General features: G+C 46.4%; 1 protein-coding gene across 5 annotated transcripts in view; it reads left to right on the top strand.

The window, feature by feature from the left end:
* Nucleotides 1–25773, top strand: part of Bfsp2 (beaded filament structural protein 2) — a 57160-nt gene that overhangs the window by 10875 nt on the left and 20512 nt on the right. For 3 of the 5 annotated variants that reach the window (NM_001277434.2, XM_039081978.1, XM_039081979.2), the window contains exons 2-4: nucleotides 15223–15305; nucleotides 17926–18082; nucleotides 19217–19378. In NM_001277434.2, coding sequence (NP_001264363.1) covers nucleotides 15223–15305; nucleotides 17926–18082; nucleotides 19217–19378 — 402 coding nt within the window. Of the gene's footprint in view, nucleotides 1–13403; nucleotides 13502–15222; nucleotides 15306–17925; nucleotides 18083–19216; nucleotides 19379–25773 lie in introns of those variants that run through there. The other 2 variants (XM_039081980.2, XM_063266000.1) reach the window with 2 other exon arrangements.

Raw genomic sequence — 25773 nt, 5'->3', positions numbered from 1 at the left:
ACTTTCACCTCCCGCTCTGAAGAGGAAGGAAATAATTTGCAGCTGCCAACATGGCGGCGGGCCTTCTGAAGCTTAAAGGAATATAGCAGGAGGGAGGAAGGCTTTGTCAGTGTCAGATTAGACTACCACTTCCCAGCCTGTGTGTGTAATTAGTGTCACACGTAAGTACAGAATCTTTCACGGTGGTGGCACCCATTGGTCCTGCCTCCTTACAGCAGCCTGACAGTGTAGCATTTATCACAGTAGCTTCTGTGGAGTTGTCAGACTCCCTTTTATTCTGTCCCTTTCTGAGGCTTTGAATGCAGACTGCCATGTGCCAGGCACTATGAGAATTCAAATATTAAAGAGTCGGTTCTAAACCATGGACCCTGGAGTGTGGGAAGACTGTTGAATCAACACATCCACACACTGGTCCAGCCACATTACGTTGTGTCAGCACAGTGCTGGGCATGTGACTGGTATCAATTGTAAACGAACCAGGAAGGACAGGAGAGGTGTGGTCCAAAAAACAAGTTCGATGTGATAGGACCCCTCCCTAGATCTCTTTTAACCCACTCAGTGGAAAAGAGACACGGAGTAGAAATACAAATTGCGTCGTGGTTTTTCTGATCACTGGTAACCAGACACAGTAACATGGTAACCTAATTTGGTAGTACATATGGACTTTTATACGTGTAAAACTCAGGTCGTCAGGCTTGTTTACAAGCACTTTTACCTGCACAGCTATCTCTCTAGCCTCGTCCCAGGCTCACAACCCCAGAGATGGGGAGACACAAGAATCCCTGGCCAGCCAGCCTGAAATAATTGGTGAGCTTTGAGTCCCAATAAGAGACCCCATCTCAAAAACGATGGAGAGCTCCTAAGAAATAACACTCAAGATTGTCCTCCGTGTACATGTATGCACATATAGGCACATACGTGTACATGCCTGCACACAAAGGACCTTCTCTGAGAGCCACACCTGAAATCAGACAGGAGCCCTGGTATCGTGGATCCCAGTATATTTCTGAGTAGCACAAATCCCTCTGGTGTGGGCGAGCACCCAGGGGATAAATCTCACCAGAGGAAAGTTAGAAATAACCATTTCCAAATAGCTTCCTTTCAGTGAACAGAAATGATGTCTGGGAGACTCGAGCAGTGTGGACTGTGTCCTTGAGTCCTGACCTCCCTGTGCCTGTGTCTGTACAGCAGCCTTACCCACTGCTCCCAGGGTCTGCAGCAAACTCCACTCTGGCTTCATGACTGCTCCCCTGGGAACATGTCCTCCTCTGTAGCTCTTCATTCCCAATGGCTCCTACCTCCAACCCAGCATACTGCCCCAGACAGTTCCTCTGTCTTAAGCACTGTCACGTGCTGACCACTGGACCAGTTAATTTTTTTTCTAGTTTACTTTGCTTATACCACCTCATTTTTTCTTAATTGTGAAATATTTTAATATAAGAAGAGCACCCAGCACACCCAGCATGTCCACCCCCAACGTTATACATGACACATTTTGCTTGAGGCAAAACTCAAAGGTTTTAGGTACAATGCCAACCCCTCTGTGCATGGAAAAGATGCAGCTGCAGGTCCGTCTACGGGGTGTCTGCCGGCCGGCAGGGTCCAGTTCTTCAGGGAATGCTGGTGTCTACATTAGCCAATCGTGTAGCCAATTGAATGAGGCTCATTCACATTGCAGCAGGTGGTCCACATAGTAATAATAACAATAACAATAATGGACAACTGAGTACATCGCCATTATTACTATTACAGTGGTGATGGTGGGATTGAACCTGGGTCCTTGAGCATGCTAGCTTGGAACTGTCACTGGGCTGTGTATACCCCAGCCTCTTACTTTTGGAGACAGGGTCTCACTTAAATGCACAAACTGGCCTAGAATCTACTCTACAGCCCAGGCCTTCTTTGAGTTTGTTGTCCTCCTATCTCAGCCTACAGAGTAGCTAGAATTAACAAGCCTGTACCCCCATGCCTAACACCACACCCATGTCAGTTTTGTCTAACATTCCCTCATAGAAACATCCAGAAATATGAGCAACCCAACACCCAGGCACTTGAGCCAGCCAAGTAACATCCAGCCACCACGCTCAGATCGTTCCAATTTTCTCTGTCACAAGTAGTTGGGGTCAAGAATTTCCTGTGCAAATGTCAGGAATGGTGTACATCCATCCAGGAACCTGTGTTTTGGTAAATCAGGCTGTTTTATGTGTGGAACATGTATGTGGAAGTCAGAAGTCAACATCGAGTGTCTACCTTAGTGGTTCTCTGCCTCATTTTTTCAGACAGGGCCTCTCGTTGAACCTGGAACTCACTCTCTGGATATGCTGTCTGATAGGCAAGCTCTGGGTGTACACCTCCACACCCAGAAATTTTTCTTTTTACGTGGGTCTGGGATCTGAACCTAGGTCCTCGTGTTTGCATAGTAAGCACTTTACCCACTGTGCCAACTCTCCGACCCTGTGAGTCGTTTTTTACTAAAGTCCTTCCCATCCGTGTGTTAACCATCCCCAACTGTTCTCACACCAAGAGGGGTGGGATCATGCATCACAGCAACAGGACTGGTGAAGCCTGAAATATATATTAGCTGAGGTCCATGCCTGCCGTGGACAGTGCACAAGTACACACTGATCATTGCATGGCTCTGTCGCATTGTGGGATGGCTCTGAACTGGCCTCACACACTTCCTTCCCAGAGCTTTCAGGGAGAACTCTGCCTTCTTCAGCTGCTTCTCTCACAACTCACCTTGGCCTGGTCTTTGTGCACGGATGTCTCCCTGTCTCCGGGGCTTGACTCACCGCAGATGACTTCATCATCAGTTTACTGAATACTTACTAAGGGATTAGCGTGCACCTGCTGCTACGGCTGAGCTAAAACTACCCTGCTTCCTAAGAAGAGAAATGGCCGCTATTTGATGTTAGAGCCTTGGTTTAATCACAGTGGGAAGGCAGGTGGGCAAGCATAGAGCTTGCTGCCCTGCCCTGGAGAGGGAGCACCATGAAAAACAACCCAAGAGCTGGCAGCATTTTGCAGGCTGAGGATGCTCAGCTGGGAAGTAAAACAACGGCTTGGCCATCTGCCCAAAGTGTCTGACAGCCAGGGGCACCTACATCATAATTCTCAGGCAAATGGGGCTCTATTTCATGCTGGCATCCATAATACAGTCTTCTGGTGATTAAACAGGCTTTTTTTTTCCCCTTTCTGTCCTGCCGTTTGACCTTAGAAAATAAAACATCTGTGATTATAAGAGGGGGAGAGAATACGAGAAAGATATTGTCCACAGTCAATGCAATAAGAAATGGGGCTACTTAAAGCCAGCAAAGGGGAAGGGAGCTAGCCTGTGACAGCCAGACAGTCAGCCTGTAAATCAGAGCACCATGTCGGAGACTGGCGATCATGGCATCCAAAAAGATGGAGGGATGCTACATGCATCAAACTGAAGAAAAGCAGAGGCTGCTGAAGAGAGCGTCAGGGGAGAAGGTGCTAAGGCAGGAAAATGCCAAATTATCAAAAATCACATATAGATGTGTGCTCCATGCTAGGGAAGTTTTTATGGGTATTTTTCCTCCTTGGAATTTTTTCCCTTTTGTTTCAAGACATGATCCCATTACTGTAGCCCTGGCTGACCATAAACTTTTCCTGCCTCAGCCACACAAGTGCTGGGATTACAGATGTGTGTACCACCATGCCTGATTGTGTGTGGTCTCTGGATAATTTTAAAAACTGAAATATATCCTGAGAGACACAGCCAGAATACAGCAAATACAGAGGCGAATGCCAGCAGCAAACCACTGAACTGAGAATAGGTCCCCTATTGAAGGAATCAGAGAAAGAACTGGAAGAGCTTGAAGGGGCTCGAGACCCCAAAAGTACAACAATGCCAAGCAACCAGAGCTTCCAGGGACTAAGCCACTACCTAAAGACTATACATGGACTGACCCTGGACTCTGACCTCATAGGTAGCAATGAATATCCTAGTAAGAGCACCAGTGGAAGGGGAAGCCCTGGGTCCTGCTAAGACTGAACCCCCAGTGAACTAGTCTATGGGGGGAGGGCAGCAATGGGGGGAGGGTTGGGAGGGGAACACCCATAAGGAAGGGGAGGGGGGAGGGGGATGTTTGCCCGGAAACCGGGAAAGGGAATAACACTCGAAATGTATATAAGAAATACTCAAGTTAATTTAAAAAAAAAAAGAGCACTAAAAACTGAAATATAAGGACACAAAAACAGCAAAGATTAGTGAGACATATACCCCAGATGAGGTATGCATACTGGCCTCTGAGGTGGGAACAGATGATGATGAGAGCAGAGATTTTTTTAAGTCAGATAATACAATTTGCAACTGTTGAGACACGTGTGGGAAGTCAGAATTCTGATCTCTCTGTATCGGTATAGCATTAAATACTTGAAATTTTCCACAATATATATGTTTGCTTTTTTTAAAGTTGTTGTTGAAAGCCATAAGAGCCAGATGAGGAGGCCTCTGGCTATAATCTCAGCACTGAACAGGATGCCGAGGCAAGAATGAGAGATAGTCACCGGCCCGGAGACACCAAGGTGAAGAAAGACAAGGATGAGGATAAAAGACAGCATGACCACTGTGGAGATGCGCTGGGCAGCCTGGGCTGGGTTTTGAGGGATGAATAGGAGCTCACCTCTCAAAAGGAGGCAGGGCTAGGCAAGGCTTGTCTGTGACATTTGTACATAGCAGAATGAGACTAGAGCTGGAATCTGGAAAAGTTGAACTAGTCAAAAAGAGTTCAGGCCCTGAGAAGAGGTAAAACTTAGGGATCAGCAAGGTCAAGTTATAAGGGCCTTGTAGAGGAAGCTGAAGAGGGAGAGTTTATCAGGAACACACCTCAGAACAGTAGTGTGGTGGTTTTCAGCCTGGGGGGGTGTCAAATGACCTTTTCACAATGGTCACATATCAGCTGTCCTGGGCATACCGGATGTTTATATTCCAGTTCACTACAGTGGCGAAAATTACAGCTATGAAGTAGCAAGGAAAACAACTTCATGGTTGGGGTCACCACAAGATGAGGAACTGTATTAAAGGGTCGCAGCAGTAGGGAGGTTGAGAACCACCGCTCCAGTAGAGGTGGAAAACAGAGATGTGACGGAGGTGGAAGGGACGCTGGCTACCCAACAGGTTCCCCAAGGCCACGGAGTCTTTGACCGACCCAGTGCTCAAAACAGATTCCTTTGGAGGCATCCAGATGGCACTGGGACAAGGGTGCTCCTCAGTGTAGACTAAGGTGGGGACCCTGGCACTTTTGAGCACAGGAAGCACTCTTACCCCAGCTTTGGTCTCCACAGAGGAGTATTGGTAGTTTGTCAGCTGATATCTACTGTACCACACCTTGTATAGCCAATAGAGCTGAAATGGGGCTTCCCCTATCAATCAGCAAGAATGACAGACGCACACCTGTGATCCCAGCACGCTGCAGGCTGAGGCAGGAAGAATGCAAGATCGAGGCTAGCCTGGGCTACACAGTAAGATTCCGTCTCCAAACACAACCTCGGTGGTCATTCCAACCCATAGCAAGTGATTCAGAGAAAGCCAAGGAGGCAGAGAGGAGCGGAGAGGAGGAAATTCTGCTTGAGGTGAGACGGTTAGAATGAAGAGAGATCCGGTCAGAGGCAGGAGGGAAGACCAGTGTGATCCAGAAAGGCCAGACTCCAGAATGACTGACCCTATGGGCGACTGGAACACAGACACACATGAAGCCTTAAAGACCGCTGTCTAATTAGGCTCCATGCTTTATTCCCAACTGTGCTTTATGTCAAGTGACATAAGCTCAGAGTCACTGGAGAGGAAGGAGTCTCAGCTGAGAAAATGTCCCCATGTTGGTCTGGAGGCATGATAGCACAGCACCCACATTCGATCACAGCGATCAAGAGGCAGAGGCAGGCAAATCTCTGTGAGGCCAGCCTGGTCTACACAGTGAGCGCCAATCTCAAAAAGAAAATAGGTAGATGAGATCAAGGCGGACACCAGTGGTACACACAACTTCATTTCATTTAAATCCCTGTGGAGATGAGCTCACTTACAGATAAAAAAGGGGCCCCGAGAGCCAGCCCTGAGACCCAGCAGCATTTAGAACTCTGAGAAGGAGGATCGACCAGCATAGCAGGAAGAGTGGAGAGCGGTGCCCTGGAGCCAAGAGACAAAAGTGCATCCTTAGTGAGCATGTGAGGGGGGCTTAGCAAGATGGCCGTCTTTGACAACGTAATGCTAAGAGAGGTGTGGCTGGGGTCCTAAGCACAGATTTTGGCTTCTTGTTTATTTGTTGCTAGAAGCAGGTCATGCTGAGAAGCCACCCTAAGTTGAAATCACACAAAAGGGAAGGGGTTTCCCAGGGAATCTCACATCACCGTGCCAACTGAGTTAATTTCCCAGGAGCCCAGTCGTGCCACCCCACTCCCACCCCGCCCCCAAGCCTGTATGTAGTTCTGGCTGCGGGACACCAATATCTTTAACTCTAACTGTCGGGCTCAGGTGAGGACCCTCTTAAAAAAGCACAGTCACAGTTCAACCCCTCACCTGCCGCCACCAGCTCCATTTATTTTAATAATTATGTCCCCAGCGAGGCAGCAGCAGGAAAGGAGGAGATCTGGAACTTCAGAGTGAGCATGAGTGTGGGTTCCAAGGACAGGAGAAAAGAGAAATAGAAAGAAAGAAAGAAGGAAAAAAAGAAAGAAAGAAAGAAGGAAGGAAGGAAGGAAGGAAGGAAGGAAGGAAAGAGAGCCACTAGATGGAAGTCTTCATTCAACTGCCTGTGCATTAAAAAGAGGAGGAAGAGGAAGGAGGGGAGGAGGAAGAAGGAGGCAGCATAGTAAGCAAGGAGTCAGGATGTAGCTCAGTAGAAGACTGCATACCTAGCATGCATGAGACCCTCAATTCAATCCCCAGCGTTTGTGCACGCACGCACGCACACACACACACACACACACACACACACACACACACACACAGAATGGGGGGAGGGGGTTTTAAAAGAACAGATGGCGTGGGAGCAGGGGCTGAATGCGCACACCCATCTAATTCACCCAACACTCATTGAACGATTGCTTTGTAGGAAGACAAACAAGAATGCTAATAATGGCCACCAGGTGTGGACCACTCCGCTGTGCCAGGCCGGCTGCTCAGTAATTTCCCAGAGTTGAGTCATTCCATGCGCACAGCTAACCCAGGCGGAAGTGTAACTGTGGATGAGGAAACAGAATTTTGGTGTTTACTTACTCTGTGGAGGAGAAGAGCTGGATCTAAGAATAAAAGAAGAGTATGGTTGCCTACAGGGAGGTTATAGTGAGTGGGGACGGGTCGATTCCAGCACACTGATGACGGGGACAAAGGTCGGTGTCAGTAACGGCCACCCCAGGCTTTCGGTAACTCAGCCTAAAAGAGTACTCTGTCATCAAGAAGTGTCTACTCCCTCTCCTCTCCTCTTCTCTTCACCTCCCACAACCGACCTTGTCGATACCACCATTACTTACCCTTAGATGGATCCATCCCTCATACAGGCCTAAGAGCCTCCCCAGGTCCTCAGCATCCTCTCTGGGGCTGCGGCCTTCCCTTCCCTCACAGCCCACATCACACCCGCACCACGCTCAGACTCTCACTACAGCTTCCAGGGAAATGCCCACCCTCTCTCGCTGCAGTCCTTCCTTCTGTAGATGACCTTTGCTTGTCCTTTAAGCCTCATCTCCCATAGTAGCTGCTCGGTTCTCCAACATCGGGCACAGAACCCGCTGGCAGACACACCATAATCATGTGCAGAAGAAACAAGGGCAAGAATGAATAAGGCTAGAGGGAGAAAGGCATGTATGAAATAAGCATTATGGTAATATAAGCTTTATTAGACAACCAGGGTTGTGAGGAACAGTGGGTGATACAGGTGTCACGGTCAGACACATGAACACGAGCAAAGGCATTCCGGAAGGTGTGTGTGTGTGTGTGTGTGTGTGTGTGAGAGAGAGAGAGAGAGAGAGAGAGAGAGAGAGAGAGAGAGAGAGAGAGCCCATCTAGCAAATTGCCTGGCACAGAATGAGTAGACCGTAAATGGCAGCCATTATCCGATAGTTGTGATTCCTCTTTGTTCCAAACATTTGTTCAACACATGAAGGAGGAGTGAAGGGTTAAAACACAATTATTTGTAGTGCAGCTTCAGAAATCCTGATTCTTACACTAAAGGGGGGTCTGATCATTTCCCACGAGCTCCCAAGGGGTGCTGGGAATCATCCTTGAAGAACCACTAGATTAGGTATCCAAAAGACACCTCCGTGAGGAGGGCCAGAGGGAAATAAACCTCTGACAGCCATCCCTCCCTCAACAGCCATCGCTGCTTCTTCTGTTCCTGACCAACCCCTCAGAATTTACTCCACAACCCACCACAGCCTCTCACTACCTATGTCTGGGCTCCATCAGAGATGTGCCCTCGGAGACCACCCAGCTAGGTCATACTGACACTGCTCTGACGAGGCAAGTTCATCAGACTTGTGTTGCTGTTACAAAACGCCTGGATAAATGACTTAAATGGAAGAAATGCTTCCTTTTCTTTCACAGTTTGAAGCCTTTTGGTTCAGTCAGCCAACATCATTGTCTCTGGGCTGTCGTGAGGCAGAACATTATGGTGGACGGGAAAGTTGCTGACCTCAAGACAGCCAGGAAGCAGGGACAGAGGAGAAGTCATGGAAAGACACAGCCCCAAGAACATGCCCCAGGCCCCAGGCCCCAGGGGGCTACTTCCCCATAACTAGGCTTCCAACCTCATTAAGTTTCTAGAACCTTCCGAAATAGCTCCGCCAGCTGAGGATAGAGGTTATAACATATAGGTCTGGGGGGAGAGAGCATTATATATTCAAATCACCACAAGCAGTCTCCTTGAGTAGGGAACCTGGCATTAAAGAATATAGCGGTGACAGTGGCATTTCAGGTCACAGGGAGAGTAGGGGTGAGGACAACCCCCTGGTAACTCTCCTAGCTCTCCCTATAGCAAGCTTCCAGCCTGCCTAACCTTCAATGTTGCTTATGAAGACTGCTATTCATTCATTTCTACATTTTCTCCCTAGAGAGAAGGGCCACATGGCTCCAATGTCATGAGGTAGCTCTTCTTGTGGGCATAGCATCCATCCGATGGCTGTACACAGTGACATTTGGTGTTTGCATTGCTTTCCCTCCTGGAAAGAAAGTTGATCACAGAGGCAATGTTAATTTGCATTCTCTTCAGCCATAAATCAGCGAGGGCCAGATAATTAATGCACGTCTCTCAGAGCTTAAAATAGAAATACCCTTCTTTTCTCCCGAGAAAATGCTCACAGAAAAATTCCCTGGCTACAAAGCTCTTCCCCCAGACCCATCCACTCATGGGCTTCTGGAAGCAAAACTAGGGGTAGAGGGGATTGAAGAGAAAGAAGATTGGATCTGTGGGGTTGAGCTAGAGATCTCAGAACCTGTGAGAAAGATATTTATCTTCAAAGAGGATTTACCCAAAGAGGAACTGGCAGTCTTGGCTGTCTGCATGTGGAGAGCAAAGGAGCAAAGGAGGAAGTCCAGGAAGTCACTAAATTCTGATAGGTCCTTTAGTAGCTTATAACACACACATATGCATACACACACATACATACATACATACATACACATACACATACACACATGCATGCACACACACATGCATACACACATGCATACACACATATATGCACACACACATGCAAACACATACATACACACACAAATACACACACAAGAGAACGTGCATGCGCACAAACACATACACATAAACACACATACACACAGGTACACATACACACACGTATTATAAACACACATATAGAAACATATGCACACACATACATACACATAAACACTTGCATACATACACATACAAGCACATACACATAACACATACACTCACACACAAACACACACAGGAGAACATGCGTGCACACAAACACACACTTATAAACACACACAGGTACCCATACACAGAGATATAAACACACACATATACAAACATATGCACACACATACGTACACATAAACACACACAGACATACACATACAAACACATACACTCACATATACATACACACACTTTTGAGTCACATGGACATGGGGTGGCATTCTGGCTCTGCTACTTTCTAGCTTTGTGATTTGGGGCAACTTCAGTTCTCTGAGCAATGATATTCTTTTTGTTTGTTTGTTTGTTTGTTTGTTTCTTTTTTCTTTTTTTCGGAGCTGGGGACCGAACCCAGGGCCTTGCGCTTGCTAGGCAAGCGCTCTACCGCTGAGCTAAATCCCCAACCCCGAGCAATGATATTCTTACCGGTGACTTGGATGTGTTGACAGCTTTAAGATGGTGCCACAAGCATTTAATGAAGTCATGACCATCCAGTACTGATGTCAAGGTGGGGCTTAGCATGTACTTAGTATGAACTATTGCCTCCCTGCAAATAAATCCTGTGGTCTCCAGTGTTTGCCAATTTCCCTGGTGTAAATACTCTGACCTTGGCTGATATCAAGTTACCAACATCTCACTGAATACTGGGCTGGAAAGAGGTACAGGGTAGCATTTCCAACATCCAGACGAAGTCAAAGCAAATAACTTCAGCTCAGACCTAACATTCAGTACGTTTTGAAAGGGGCAGGGGCTACCGCCTCTTTATTCTGAGTATGCACTGCCTTTGTTTTGAAGCAACTAATTGTAAGCTCGCACAATTTAATTCTTCATGATGGCGAGTTTAACCAGCTCAAAACTTCTAAAACATTTAGTGGTTCACTATCTCAGCCAGAACAAGCTGGCTCAGGCATGTTGTTGGGTACAGGCTTAGGCAGTCAATAAACACAGCTTCTCTTACCTTTTCCCTTCCTGTCTTCAGCTCTGGGAAGGCTTCCTGAAGATTTTTCCTTACAGGCCCCATGCTTTGCTTTTGGTCAGGACCCCTCTGGGCCACTGTAGCAGGCCTGAGTCTGTACTAAACCCCAGCAAAGGTTCTAACCCTCCTCATACCCCATAGCTGCTCCTTTTTGGTTGTGTCTCTTCCTGGTTAGGATAGGCAGGGATGGATAGTGCAGGGACCTCTGTGGTGAAGAGAGGAGACTGTCAGTTTATTTTAGGAACTCTGTCTGGGAAGAGAGCTAGAAAGTAGGGCCAGCGGGCTGTACTTTGGCAAACCAGAGCCTATAATTAGCCCCCACTTGAGGGTGGAATAAACCCTTGATTGTTACTAAACACCAGCAAAAAAGCAAAAAGGCCTTCTGCCTCCCCCAGCCCTGAGCCCACATGGCCTCAGAGGACAGACATTTGGACAAAGCCACCCTATCTGTTCAGCTGGCACCATTTCATTACTCCTGTTCTCAGCCCAGAATGAGAATTCAAAGGTCACCAAGGAACAGGGTCACCAGCTCTGTCTCACCTCCAAAAGCTCGGTGTTTCCACCCAGTGTCTTTGGGTATGGCTTTGAGCATCTTTCTATGTATTAATTTCAGGAATTTGTAATAGATGGGAAATGTCACAAAACCATGTGTCCTATAGCATTGTAGTAAGGCAAAATAAAATTTAAAAATTAAAAAAAAAAAAAAAGCTTTGGGTCTATCCCAAGCCCAGCGCCAGTTCTGTGTGGTCAGACTTGAAGCAGCCACAATTCCACCTGCTTTCTGCATTTGTAGAACTGTATCGTGTCCCCTACACATGTGCCTGCACATACACACACATGCAGACACACAAACACACACAAACACATGCACACAGAAATATACACATATGCATACACACATTTATGCACATACTTACACAGAGAGACACATAAACACATGCATACACACATGCACACATATAGACACACAAATGCACAAACAACACACACAAAATACAAACACATGCATACACAGTAACATATAAGCACAAACACATACATGAAAACCACATATGCATGCACACACACACCAAATGTATAAAATACACATGCATATACTTACACATATAGATACATAAACATACACACACATGCACTCACACATGCACACACAGACACACAAGTACATATACAAACATGCACAATACACACAAAAATACAAACATGCATGCATAGTCACATATACATAGACATACACAAATGCATACACTGTACCACATACCAAATCTATACACAATATACACATATATGAACACTTACATACACATACACACACACTTGGCTTGTTTCTTTGACTTTTTCCTTTTCTTCTTTTTTAAAGATTTTATTTATTTATATATGTGACAAGTACACTGTCACTCTCTTCAGACACACCAGAAGAGGGCATCAGATCCCATTACAGATGGTTGTGAGCCACCATGTGGTTGCTGGGATTTGAACTCAGGACCTCTGGAAGAGCAGTCAGTGCTCTTAACCACGGATCCATCTCTCCAGCCCCCTTTTCTTTTTTTAAAATAAGCTTTGTTATATAAACATTTCAAAAAGCTTATTTTAAGAATTTTGACTGTTAATCATCCAGATGCCATATTCAAACATTAGAAACACCGAATAAGGAAAATTAAACGTTTAGGGCCTGATTGATCTGTGCAGTGAGTTTAAGACAAGCCTAGGCAACCTAGTGGGACCTAGTCTCAAGACAGAAATAAAGAGCCTGTTAGATAGCTCTGTGCATAAAACCGATTGCCACCCAAGCCTGACAACGTGAACCTCGGAACCCACGTGAAACAAATCCCGGGAACACTTGGACACTCCTTTCTTCATGGCTTATTGGAAACAACCACAAGATCAGAGCTAGGGAAGCCTGAGAACCCTCGCCAGGCCGCACCGTTCATTTATTCATGCAATCATGCATCAAATATTTACGAATGTCAGCCAGCCTGGACGTGGCGGTACATGCCTGTGATCCCGGCACTCAGGCAGAGGCAGAAAGTTCCGTACCAGCCTGGTCTACGCAGTGATCCAGGCCAGTTTGGGCTGCATAGGGAGACCCTGTCTCACAAAAAGTCAAAGGGCAGAATGGCAGCCTGGTGGTACAGACCTGTAATCCGGCTACTCAGGACACTAGGGCAGGAGAACTGCAGTATCTCGTGTCACAGGACGAATTCGAGAACAGACTATACAACTTAAGGGACCCTACTACAATTTAGGGGACCCTATCACAACTTGAAATAAAAAGTACAAAAAGAGCTCGCAAAGCTCTACAGTGCATAGCTGTTACCCGGCATGCGAAAGGCTCCAGACTCCATCTTCAGCTGAAAAGAAAATGTATAAGCACCACCTTGGCAGTGGAGACACAGTCATAAACAAGAAGCTGACACTTGGGGAAGGGGTGGGGGAGGGGCATCCTAAAACCATGTGAGACAGGAAGGTGGGCTGATTTATTTAGGGGTGGGTGTGTGTGTGCGCGTGCGCGCGCGCGCGCGTGCGCATGCTCCACATGGATTCAGAAGGCCAGAAGAGAGCATCAGGTATCCTGGAGCTGGAGTTACAGGCAGTTGTGAGACTCTGGATTGCTGGGAACAGAACTCAGGTCGGCTGGAAGAGCCACACTCCTCCCCTCCCCGGTTATTTATTTACTTTACAACCTGATCACAGCCCCCCCCCCCTTCTCCCTGTCCCCCACCTCATACAGCCCCCTTCCCTATATCCTCCTCTTCTCTAAGAAGGGGAAGGTCCCCAACTAAGGCCAGACGGCCCTGAATGTGCCTGATCTCGGAAGCTAAGCAGGGTCAGGGTTGGTTAGGACTTGGATGGGAGGCAGGTACACTCTTAACTGTCAGACACCCCCCTCTCCAGTCCGCAGAGTCCCGTTTGTGGAAGAAATGACGATTAGGTTCCCTCGTCCCTATAGACCATCCGGGTTAATTTCACTTCATTGAATTTCCCACTAGCTAAGAGCAAATTTTCTTGTCTGGAGCCTGGCCCTTGAGCATCTGCAAATAAATCGTCCCCTTGCCCATGCCTTTCTCATCGTCAAACCTTATTCCTGTCTTTCACCCCTTAATCTTAATAAGGACTTAGAAACTGTGTGCCCGGGGATGTATAAACGAAATCCACATGCCCAGTAGTTTGTATATTTAGCTAAATCATAGGGTGGTTTGATCTATTTTCAGTTTCGTGGGATTTTTGTTTTGGATTTTGCCAAACAAAATGAGGGTGAGGGTGGGAGGCATTGTGTGTTTTGTTTTTTGAAGAACCTCTATATTGCTTCCCGTAAAGGCTGCATGAATTCCCCTTGCCACAACAGTGAGCAGTCCCTCCCCATCCTTGCCAGAACTTGTTATCTTTTATCTTCTTGATAACGCATACCTTACTGGTAGGAGGTGATGTCTTGCTGTGGTTTTAATTTGCATTTCGCTGATGATGAGTGATGTTTAGCATACTAATTAGCTTGATATGATCATTCCACAATGTAAAGCGTATATTAAAACCTCAGGCTATACTCTATAAATATGTAGCCATTGCCAACTGGAAATGAAAATTCCTGGCTTGGTGTGGTGGGACATGTGTGCAGTCCCAGGATTTATGGGATGAAGATTTTGAGTTTGAGGCCAGCCTACACTATACAGTAAGATCCTGTCTCAAAAAAAAAAAAAACCCAAAAAACAAAAAACCAATGTCTTTTTAAAATTTATTATTTTCATGTGTATGTATTACATATATGTCTGTGTATCACATGCATGTCTGGTGCTTACAGAGGCCAGAAGGAGATCTCAGATCCCCAGAACTGGAGTTACCAACTGTTGTTAGCCACCATATGGGTACAAGGAACCAACATTGGTCCTCTGGAAGAGCATCCAGTGCTCTTAACTGCTCTCTCCAGTTCCATTATGACTATTCTAAAAATAGCTTTGGGCTGTATGTATGCATGTATAACACAGAGAGAGAGAGAGAGAGAGAGAGAGAGAGAGAGAGAGAGAGAGAGAGAGAGAGAGCTGCTAAACAAAGTCAATGAGACTTCAGTGAAGGAGCCAGAGCCCTTCCTTTCCTAGATGAGTTGAGAGCTCAAGGTTTGGCAGAGGCTATGACCTAGTCTCCTTCTGAGTCACCATTTTATCCCAAAAATCTTATTCTAAGGCTCACTCTAAAGTCTTAAAGACACCTAGATTTATGCTTTCTTATCTCCTCCTTGTCTTCAAAGGGGGAACCCCATCCTAGAAAGACAAGCATCTATGAAGCTTCGCCACGTTCTCCAGAGCTCTGGGCCCCACACAAGCCACTGCGCTAAATGCCCTCTTCTCTTTGCTCCAGGTGGGAGAGGCCGTCTTGGAAAATGCCCGACTCATGCTGCAGATGGAGACCATCCAGGCCGGTGCGGATGACTTTAAAGAGAGGTAACGCTCTGTAGGAGGGGATCTCCCTCCGTGACCCAGACCCCAGACCAGTGTAGATAATGCTGCCCAAGAGTACACATCAGTCCCTACCGCCATGGTGGAAAAATGGCCTGAGACTGTAGAACTCTACAGGAACCCAGTGCATCAAAAACCAGGCCCTAGGGGCTCAAAGACTGCCCGGTCCCACTTGCTTTACCAAAGTTTTTTTGTTTTGCTTTTTGCTTTTTGTTTTAATGTATGTGAGTATGCTGTTACTGTCTTCAGACACACCAGAAGAGGGCATCGGATCCCATTACAGATGGTTGTGAGCCACCATGTGGTTGCTAGAACTTGAACCTGGGACCTCTGGGTGAGCAGTCAGTGCTCTTAACCACTGAGCCATCTCTCAAGCACCCCCCCCCTTTTTTTTAAAGAAAAATTACTCTGTGCGTGTGTGTGTGTGTGTGTGTGTGTGTGTGTGTGTGTGTGTGTGTGTGTGTATTCGCCATGGCACACGTATGGAAGGAATACATGTCAGAGTTGATTCTCTTCTTCTGCCATGCAGTTTCCTGAGACTGAACTCAGGTATTCAGGCTCGGCAGCAGGTACCTTTATGTACGAAACCATCTCGCCAGCTCTCTTTTGGTTTGGTTTGGTTTGGTTTGGTTTGGTTCAGAACCTCCATTGTTTTGTTTTTTGAGATAAGGTCCCTTGGACCTCAGGTTGAGCTTGAACTCACTGCATAGCCACAGATAACCATGACCTGATCCTTCCCCCTCCAACTTCCAAGTATCACAGCTACAGGCGTGACCCATCACGCTTGGCTTGAGATGGGATTTCACTGTGCTGACCAGAGTTGCTGGAATTTCTAACCCCAATATGCCCTTTTAAACACACACACACACACACACACACACACAATCCAGTTATAATTATAAGCTATGAGCCTAGATTGGGCAGATCTAACATCATACTAACTTGTTCCCCAGCTATGAGACCCTTTGCTACAACAGCTACAGTGTACTTATATATAATAAATAAATAAATAAGTCTTTAAAAAAAATGACCCTTTGCTACTTGAGATTTCTCCTCGCCACAGGGTTCTGCTCCAACATGGCTCCCTCCTCTTCTCTCATCCTCTCTCCTCCCTTCTTGTTCTTCTCCCTCACTCCCCAAAAAGCTCTCATCCACCTTTCCCCTCCCCTGCCAATCACAGGCTCTTGACTTTATTGACCACAGAATTAACATTGGAATACAAAGAGCACCAGGGCACCACAGCAGACCAGATCGCCCGGCCCTCACTCTACATGCTTTGTAGGATGACAAGGGGTGTGACTGGGTATTCCAGTGTCAAGCCCACCTTTCTATAGGACTGGAGGTTTAAACCTTTATACAAATGAGCAATGCTTAGAGCTTTGCACCAATGGACTTCAGCCTTGACAGGGAATGAGTGGCCCAGAACCCGGAACATACAAGCAGATGCTCCATCAAAACCACTTTTAGCAAAAGTCTCCAAAGGACTCTCCCTGGGAGTTAATGTTAAAGTCCATTAACTTTGGGGGTTGGGGTGAAGCTGAGGAGATGGTGCTTGCTCCATGGTGTGCTCAATCCCCAGTACCATCACACACACACACACACACACACACACACACACACACACACACACACACACTTTTAAGCGAAGACGCACACCTCTAAAACCTGAAAGCTGTCTAGAATAGAGATGTGGGCTTTGCCTTCCTATGGGAACTTTGGCTGAACGGTACAGCCACGGAATGAGGAGAGCAGACTGGGAGAACACAGCAAAGTCGTCAGGTAGTAGTTAGAAAGAAGGGCTAAGGGTTGAAACTCAGCATGGACAGTTTTGGTGCGCGTATCCACACACAGACTTGTTATTTAAAAAACTGTTTGCTTTTTCCTGTTCTGTCTGGTTGTATGACGTGAGTATTCAATTCAGGCCCCTCACTGGCTAGGAAAGTATTCTACTACTGATCTGTCACTTAAATCTCTGGATAGATAAATCTGTGCTTGCCCCACCCTCACACCCCCACACCCGCCCCTGCAAGAGAGCTGGGCCAACCCAGAAGCACCTCTCTGCTCAACAGATATGGACGGAGCTGGGCAGCAGTGCCCCCTATAGGTAGAGTGAAGGACGTGCTCTGATAGAGTTCATCTCCACCTCTCTTCGCACCCACTTCTTGCCCTGGTTTCTCCTTAACCCTACACTTGAGTTTGAGGCCACGGTCTAGAATTGTAGCACATTGTCCATTTCTGGACACACACACACACCCTGATACTTAGTGGGTCTTCAATGCTGGCAGAAGCACCTTGGATGGTAAGGAGGACTCTCAGTATGACAGAGACGTCCTATTGCCTTCCTGTGATGCAGACTCCTACAGCGGCCTTCCTCAGAGTAGCAGGCTCCAAAGGTCTCACAACGCTGTGTTCCCATTAGCTGCCTGCTGTTTTCCTGTTAATATTTCCGCAGCAGTAGCCGTAACAGGGTCCCCAAAGCTACTGGAATGCAGGCTTTCAGCATTTGCTGCTATCCCATGTGGGCCTTTGGGTAATATCTAACGGTCTGGTTTGTTCCCCCTTTGGGCGCTACCCGGCTCTGCTGATTAAGCCCCTTTATCTACAGATATGAGAACGAGCAGCCATTCAGGAAGGCGGCGGAAGAGGAAGTCAGCTCCCTGTACAAAGTCATCGATGAAGCTAATTTGACGAAGACGGATCTGGAGCATCAAATCGAAAGCCTGAAAGAAGAACTGGGCTCTCTGTCAAGAAGCTATGAAGAGGTAGGTGGGGCTTCGGGTGCTAGGCTGCTCCCACCCCCAAAGCAAGGCACTCGCCTGGGAGGCTGTAACCTTCTAACACGGGTCTTGGGGACTCTTCTCTGTGGCTCGTCCAGGCCTACAGGGAAAATGTTAGTAAGAGACTTTAAAGTCTTTGTCACGTGTCACAGTATCCCCCCAACCCCACCCCAAAGTCTCAAACTCAAATGCCTTTGAGGACCAGGAAGGTTGATAAGTGGAAGCAACAGTCATAAGCAGACGTGACTGTTAGAAACAGTTGAAACTGGGGGGACCATCTCCCCAAAGTGTTCTATTTCAGATATTTTTTTCAACACTGTGTGAACAGGATAAACTGAATAATCCTAAAGATAGCCCCACCTGTGGTTCCCACACACTCATTAACAAAAGAAGGTTGTATCTTTAAGTGACAGGACCAGATGGCACCTCCAGCAGGGATGTGGTCATGTCACCTGCAGGAAGCCACCACACACACATTGCTCTGACTCATGGTTGAGGGTGCTTCAAGCGGTCACAGCTCACTGACCATGCTCACACTGGGGAGTTCCTCCTGTGCCCAACCTGAAGCTGGCCAGAGACTGGAAACCTGCTCCTTCCTGTTCTTCGTTCAGTTCCTGAACACCATGCTCCAGCAGCGACCCCTTAGACTCTAGAATTAATTTTAATCTGCTTTAGTATATCCTGACGTTATTATGCCTAACTTCCATTTTCTATAGTTGCTTGCTATATGCATGGGCATGAGCTTGGGAGGATCTAAGAAATGCATCCTTGGGAAAAGGAAATGATATACCTAGAAGATCTGGAACTTTGCCTGTCTTGTGGTGCCCATGCATAGTGCAAGATAGATAGATAGATAGATAGATAGATAGATAGATAGATAGATAGATAGATAGATAGATAGAATGAATGGATAGATAGACGGACAGCGGTCAGACCGATGGACGGATGAACAAATGGATGGACAGATGGACGTATAGATGGATGGATGGATGGATGGATGGATGGATGGATGGATGGCAGGCAAAGCAGTGCGCACAAAGCCAGTCTGCTGCAGGCTAGAATTCCACATCTGTTCTTTCCTCCCTGGCGCTTACCTAAGGTGTCCACTGTTGCTTGCAGGATGTGAAGGTTCTGTACAAACAGCTGGCGGGGTCTGAGCTGGAGCAAACAGATGTTCCCATGGGCACTGGTCTGGATGATGTCCTTGAGACGATCCGAGTTCAGTGGGAGAGAGATGTGGAAAAGAACCGAGCAGAAGCAGGAGCTGTGCTCCAAGCTAAGGTAAGAGACCAGCCAGGATCTTCCCCTGGATCCTGGGGAGGAGGAGGCCGAGAAAGGTGGAGGCAGCCAGCACGGAGAAGAAAAGCAGTCATTTAGCAACAAGCTAAATGGTAATCAGTCCCTGTGGAGAGAGGAGAAACGCAAAGTAAAGTAATAATGCTTGTTTGCCTCCCTGAAATAGGAACGTGTTTAAAATGGCAATGTCCAATTCTGGAAAACACGTGTAAAAGATTCTCTGCTGTGTCATCAAAGAGTACATGGTGTACGTTTCTATCCAGCCCTTGAGGAAGGGATTTTATCATCTGTATCAAAAGTGTTTCTATGTTCCTACCTGCTGCCTGTACACTACCGTACTGCTACCTGCTAGCTGAACAATATGGACAGCCGTCTTAAAGAATGCACTAGGAACACAAAGGGTGGGGATGTAGCTCAGGGATAGAGCGGGGGAGTGGCGAGGGAGGGGGAGGGGGAGAAGGGAGGGAGGGAGGGAAAGAGAGAGAGAGAGAGAGAGAGAGAGAGAGAGAGAGATTGATTGAGATTATGTCCAAACATATTCCATGAAGCATTTTAAGAGTTGCATTAAAAGGTGGTAAAAATACATAAATGTCTTACCATAAAAGAAAAACTACACCGTCACTAATGTGTGCCATGAAACCTGTTATTAGAAATGAAGTAGCTATAACAACACTGGGGAATGTAAAATGGATGAAAAGCAATTGCAGGATGGTATACACCAGGGACTGACAAGAAGGTTTTTGTCAGACAGTGAATGCGTTAGACTTACCTGGAGAGCCAGGTGATTTCTGTTGCAGCCACTCGGCTTTGCCCTGTAGTGTAAAAGCAGCCAGGCAATATAGAGCAGCAAGCATTCCTGTGTTCCAATAAAACGTTATTGATAATGGGGTGTGGGGACACATGGAGGCAAATGAATAGCTGTGAGTTCAAGGTCAGCCTCTTCTATATAGTTTGTTATAAGACCAATCTCAAAAAGCAAAGTATAGAAGTAGAAAGTGAACTAGACTTGGCCTTTCAGGCGTTGTCCTCTCCTAAGAGAGAGCACTGTTCCCAAGGGGAGACTAGGCATCTCCAAAAATTAGGCTTACATGTCAGCTGCATCAGCAGTGGGCTGCCTTTGGACAGGTGGCTTAATGATGCTTTGAGATGTTTTTCTTTCTTGAGTATTACTCAACTTAATTTCCTAAGTAGCCTGAATTATATTAACGAGAGAAAAAAGTCAAGTTGTACGAAACGTCACAGATAACAAAAGAATTAACTAGAAAATAGACTGTAGGGGTTGGGGATTTAGCTCAGTGGTAGAGCGCTTGCCTAGGAAGCGCAAAGCCCTGGGTTCGGTCCCCAGCTCCGGAAAAAAAAAAAAAAGAACCAAAAAAAAAAAAAAGAAAATAGACTGTAGACAGTTCGTCCTTAGGTCTGCCACTGCCACTCACCTGAACTTGGAAAAGAGAGAAAGGACCATGTAAAGGAACTGAAAAACCAAGGCGAGCTTGTTCAAAAAGGCAAGCAGCCTGCTGCTGCTGCTCAGTCAATGACTTTCAACACCAACCGTAGCAGTCAGGATCTGTTCCAGAAACATTTAATCAGAAGAAGCAGAAAGACTTTGTGGGTTTTTTAAAATTATTATTATTAATAAAAGTTCTGAGGGCTGAAGTGATGAATCAGTGGTTAAGAGCACACATACTGCTCTTCCTGAGGACCTTAGTTCCTAGCACCCATGTCAGACAGCCCACAACCACCTGTAACTGCTGCTCCAGGAGCTACAGTGTCCTCTTCTGGCTTCTGATGTACCCTTGTGCCTGAGCGTGCATACACACATGCTGCGCACACACACATGCACAGAGAGAGAGAGACAGAGACAGAGACACACGCACAGAGGTCCTTTTTAAAGTTGTGATTTGCATTTCCATGATAACTTAAAGATGTTGAGGATTTAAGTGCTTCTCAGCCATTCAAGATTCCTCTGTGGAGAATTCTCTGCTTAGCTCTGTACCCCATTTTTCAATTGGGTTACTTGGTTTATTGATGTCTAATTCCTTGAGTTCTTTATGAAGAGGGGGAAACTGCAGTCGGGATGTAATGTATGGGAGAAAAGAGAGAGAGAGAGAGAGAGAGAGAGAGAGAGAGACAGAGACAGAGAGACAGAGACAGAGACAGAGACAGAGAGACAGAGAAAGACAGAGGGAGGGAGGAAGAAAATAAAGTTTAATTACCACTGAGAAATGAGATCATGGAAAATTAAAAAAAAAAAAAAAAAGATCACAGGTGTGCACCACCACACCTGGCCAGCTGTGTCTTTCCCCACCCATTGCCAACGCTAAACCCCAGTTTGCCGCCTGACTTCCCTCCCAGCGCTGCCGGGGCTCACACCACACTGAGCGATTGCTTCTTCAAGAATGGACCATGTCGGGGTTGGGGATTTAGCTCAGTGGTAGAGTGCTTGCCTAGGAAGCGCAAGGCCCTGGGTTCGGTCCCCAGCTCTGAAAAAAAAAAGAATGGACCATGTCATTACCTTTATCAGAAATAAACACTGCCTCGCATGAAAATTTAAAACCCCACAAAACTGGTCCTCATCATTCAGCCCTCATCTGGGAATGGCGGTCAGCTCAACACTAACTCAAACATTAATTCTGAACAGATTCGTTAGTGTCTTTAATAGAGCAATCTGAAGGCCACATCTCATGGAAGACAGACAGGGTTTGTTCTCATTTGGCCAGTGCTGCCTGGGCCTCTTGCAGAGACGCAGAACTCAGAAAATATTTGCAGAACGAGTGAATTCCTCTGATTGTCAACAGGGATCAGAACTGACAGCCAGGATTCCTGCAATAAATAGCTTTGTCGGCTGTGGTTGTGCCCTCGGGGGCTGACATTTGCCTGCCCCGAGCTTCTCCTGTCTGCTACTTGGCAGCAAAGCCAAAGTCAATGGCTCAGCACTGATTCCAAAGGCCTTTCGAAAGGGAAGGAAAACACGCATTTAATTACCTCTAGGCCCAAGGAGGCTGAAAATTAATTAACGTGATTAATTTATGTCTTAGTTTATGCTCCCCCAGAAGCAGATCTTGAGATAAACATTGGAGTGGTGGTGATTTATTTGGAATTAGTGGGTGAGTCAGGGGTGGGAGAACCAACAAAGGCTGTCTTATGAGCAGCCGAGATTGGAGCAGCTTCGGGGGATGCTGAGAAGTGGTGCGGAATACGGAAGGAAGGAGGCAAGGGGCAGGGACATTAATACTTCAGCTACCTGCTAGCCAAGTGACCTTTCCAAGGCTTCAGGACAAACTCAAGCATAGAGGCAGGGCCCACAGTGGGGAGCCAGGAACACTAAACATTGAAGTCCTGAGGGATTAAAGACATGTGGGTGAGCACGTGTCACAACGATTGCCTGCTTTTTCTGGTGTGTGTGTGTGTGTGTGTGTGTGTGTGTGTGTGTGTGTGTGTGTGTGTGTGTGTATGTGTGGTGTGTCTATACAGGTATATGTATATCCAGGTAAGTGTGTATTGCGAGGGAGGGGTACCAAAGGACTCACTCAACTATGAGAAATGCCATCTACCTTGCTTTAAAACAGTCTACCATTGGCTTAGAGTGCACCAATTAGACTACACTGGCAGTTCAGCAAGTCACAGGAATCCCCCTGCCTCTGTCTCCCTAGCACAGGGATTTCAGGTGTGCACCACCTCACCTGGCTTTGTTTGTTCGCTTTTAACATGGGATGTGGGGAATCAAAGTCTTCACACTTTCAGGGCAAACATTTCACTATGGGCTGAGCGATCAGCGCGCGGCCTCTTCCTTTGTTTGTAGTGGATTCTGGCTCTCTGAAACCAGGAGCAAAGTCAGCCTTTCCTCCGAGAGTGAGTTACATCGGGCATGCCCCTGCAGCGGTCCCCAGGGCAGACGCCCTTATCTTCCATTCTAGAACAGAGTGGAGTCTCAATGAGCAGCAGAGGCTGGTTTTATGAAACGGGGTTGAAGAGAGTGCACAAGAGACTGAAAGTGAACCAGTCGTCTCAAGGTCTCTTGGCTTGCAGACTGAGGACAGAGAGTCAGAACAAGAGAGAAACGACTCATTGACTAGGTCAAGGTTACCTTTGGTGGGCTTCTAGATTAGCTCCGACAGAACATTGTCATCACCGTCCAATTAACATTAGACTGTTTGAAGATTTGGCAGTGATGTGACTAATCTTGACTTCTTGATTTCCCATAGTAAGACAAGTAGCTGAGCTTCATCTCTGTGGGTGGGTGGGATTTTTAGCACAATTAACTCCATTTTTATTTTTCCCCTGGTATGCTGAGGTCTTCCAAAGGAACTTATTGGAAAGCAATGGCCTGAAATATTTTTATCCTTTAAAGTTTTATGTTCTCATCTGCTTACATCTTACTCATTGGGTCAGGTTCTTGCTATGTATCCCAGGCTGGCCTCCAACTCACAATCCTCCTGCCTTTGCCTCCCAAGTCCTTAGATTGTATGTTCTTGATATATATCACCACACCAACCCATATATATATATATATATATATATATATATATATATATATATATATGTATATATATATATATATCACACTAAATGTCTACATCTCTTCCACACCAAGATATTCTTCAAATAGCAAACAAGAGTCCTACCATTCGATTTGATTCTGTCTAGCATTGCGTACCTGAGGGTTTTGCCAGATCCTATAGGTTAAGACCTCAGTTCCACAAGGCTGCCCTTGACTTCAGATGACAATCAAGACTGACCCTCCTAACTGACTAACCATCAGTACTTGGGGTTTTCCATAATCTGTTCCTCAGATTCCATTAACTGCTAGGACAGCTCATGGAACCCAAGGAAGCCATTCGTTGGTTCTCTATAACAAACGCAATTCAAAATAGTCCAGTGGGAGAGATGCTTGAGGTTGGATGTGTGTAGCTACAGAACTCTCTCCTCTCCAGAAGCCCCACCTACCCTATCCCTCCACTGCCTCCCAGCCTGGAAGCTCTCTCTGGATGTTGCTTCTCCATATGTGGTTTACGCTGCCTTCATTCTAGACACAACTGATTACATCATCATTAGTAATTAAGTCAGCTTTCATTGACTCATTGCCTCTCCCCTCCCTGAGTCAGGAATAAGGCTGAAAACTCTAGCTTCTAATCACTGGAGGGGGGCAGTCACCAATGCCCATACCCCTTAAGGTCTTACCAAAGATGTCTTACCAGAGATGTCTCTAACATAAACTTGGGTATTGTTGAAAGAGGTTTGTTACCAACGATAGAGATAGAAAAACACACCTTCTTTTTTTTTTTCCACCATGGAGCTATTTCAGGATCTAGAAACAAAAACTAATCATAGCTGAGAACGCTACTTCAGCCCTCATCATCTAGGCAGTTGCCAGGGTTTTAAGAGCGCTGGCTGGGAGCCAGAGATAAAAGACCAAAAGTATAAAATATGTTTCATTATGTCACAATATCACACGATGGAGTACATTCTCCAACCGGAGGCCAACTGACCTTATAAAGACCACCTTGGTAAGTCCCTGATGTCCCTGTTGTTGCCACCTAATTCCTAAACAGATCAGGAAGCAGAGAGCTCACCCAGGAGCACTGTTTCCCATTCAGACCACAGCAATGCCCACTTTAGAGATGCAGGTCATGGAAAGAATAGGAGAGGAGATGGGAAGGAGGGAAGGGACTGAGGAGGGAGAGTCTGGGGTCTCCCTAACTCCATGGAAGTTTATGTGACAGAAAGAGAGCATTTCTGTGGTGGCCTTTGACCAACAGAAAAACGGTGCTCTGGAGCCATAGCAGAGAACATCATTTCTTTGCTAATTTGTGGGTTCTTCTTTTTTCCCACCCTTTATCTCCAAGGTTTCATCTCCTATCATTAGATAGGAGAGAATGAAGGATGGGGATAAGGGGGGGGAGAAGCCCTAAATCTAAGTTCTTTCCTTTTGTTTCTTCTGTAATCACAACTACTAATAAACCACATCCAAGCTCCCTGAATGACCAACAACCACCGACTCCCAGCTCGGGGACCCAGCATTTTTATACCCTCTGAAAAGGTCTCAGAATTCCAAACGTCACACAAGTTCAGATACTATCTGCAGCTGTCAAAAATGCCTACGCTTAGAGCACGAGGCAAATCACAGTCAACTGCTGCAGACAGTCCGAAGCATCCTCACATCCCTACACCTGGGATTAAAACGAAAAGACTTTCTTATACTTCTGTTTGACATGCATAAATTTCTGGGGGGTTTTGTTTTGTTTTGTTTTAGTTTGTTTGCTTGTTTTTTTTAAGAAATCAAAATTCCAGAATTCTCTACAATGTCACTATGCTAGGAAGCCCAAAAACAACTTTCAAAGGTATTGTGTCTTGGCAGGGCTGGAGAGGCTGCTCAGCAGTTT

Source organism: Rattus norvegicus, chromosome 8 (assembly GCF_036323735.1).
Source record: "Rattus norvegicus strain BN/NHsdMcwi chromosome 8, GRCr8, whole genome shotgun sequence".
In the NCBI taxonomy this organism is placed as follows: Eukaryota; Metazoa; Chordata; class Mammalia; order Rodentia; family Muridae; genus Rattus; species Rattus norvegicus.
The sequence above is the reverse complement of the archived record's forward strand: the minus strand, read 5'-3'. Positions and strand labels throughout refer to the sequence as shown.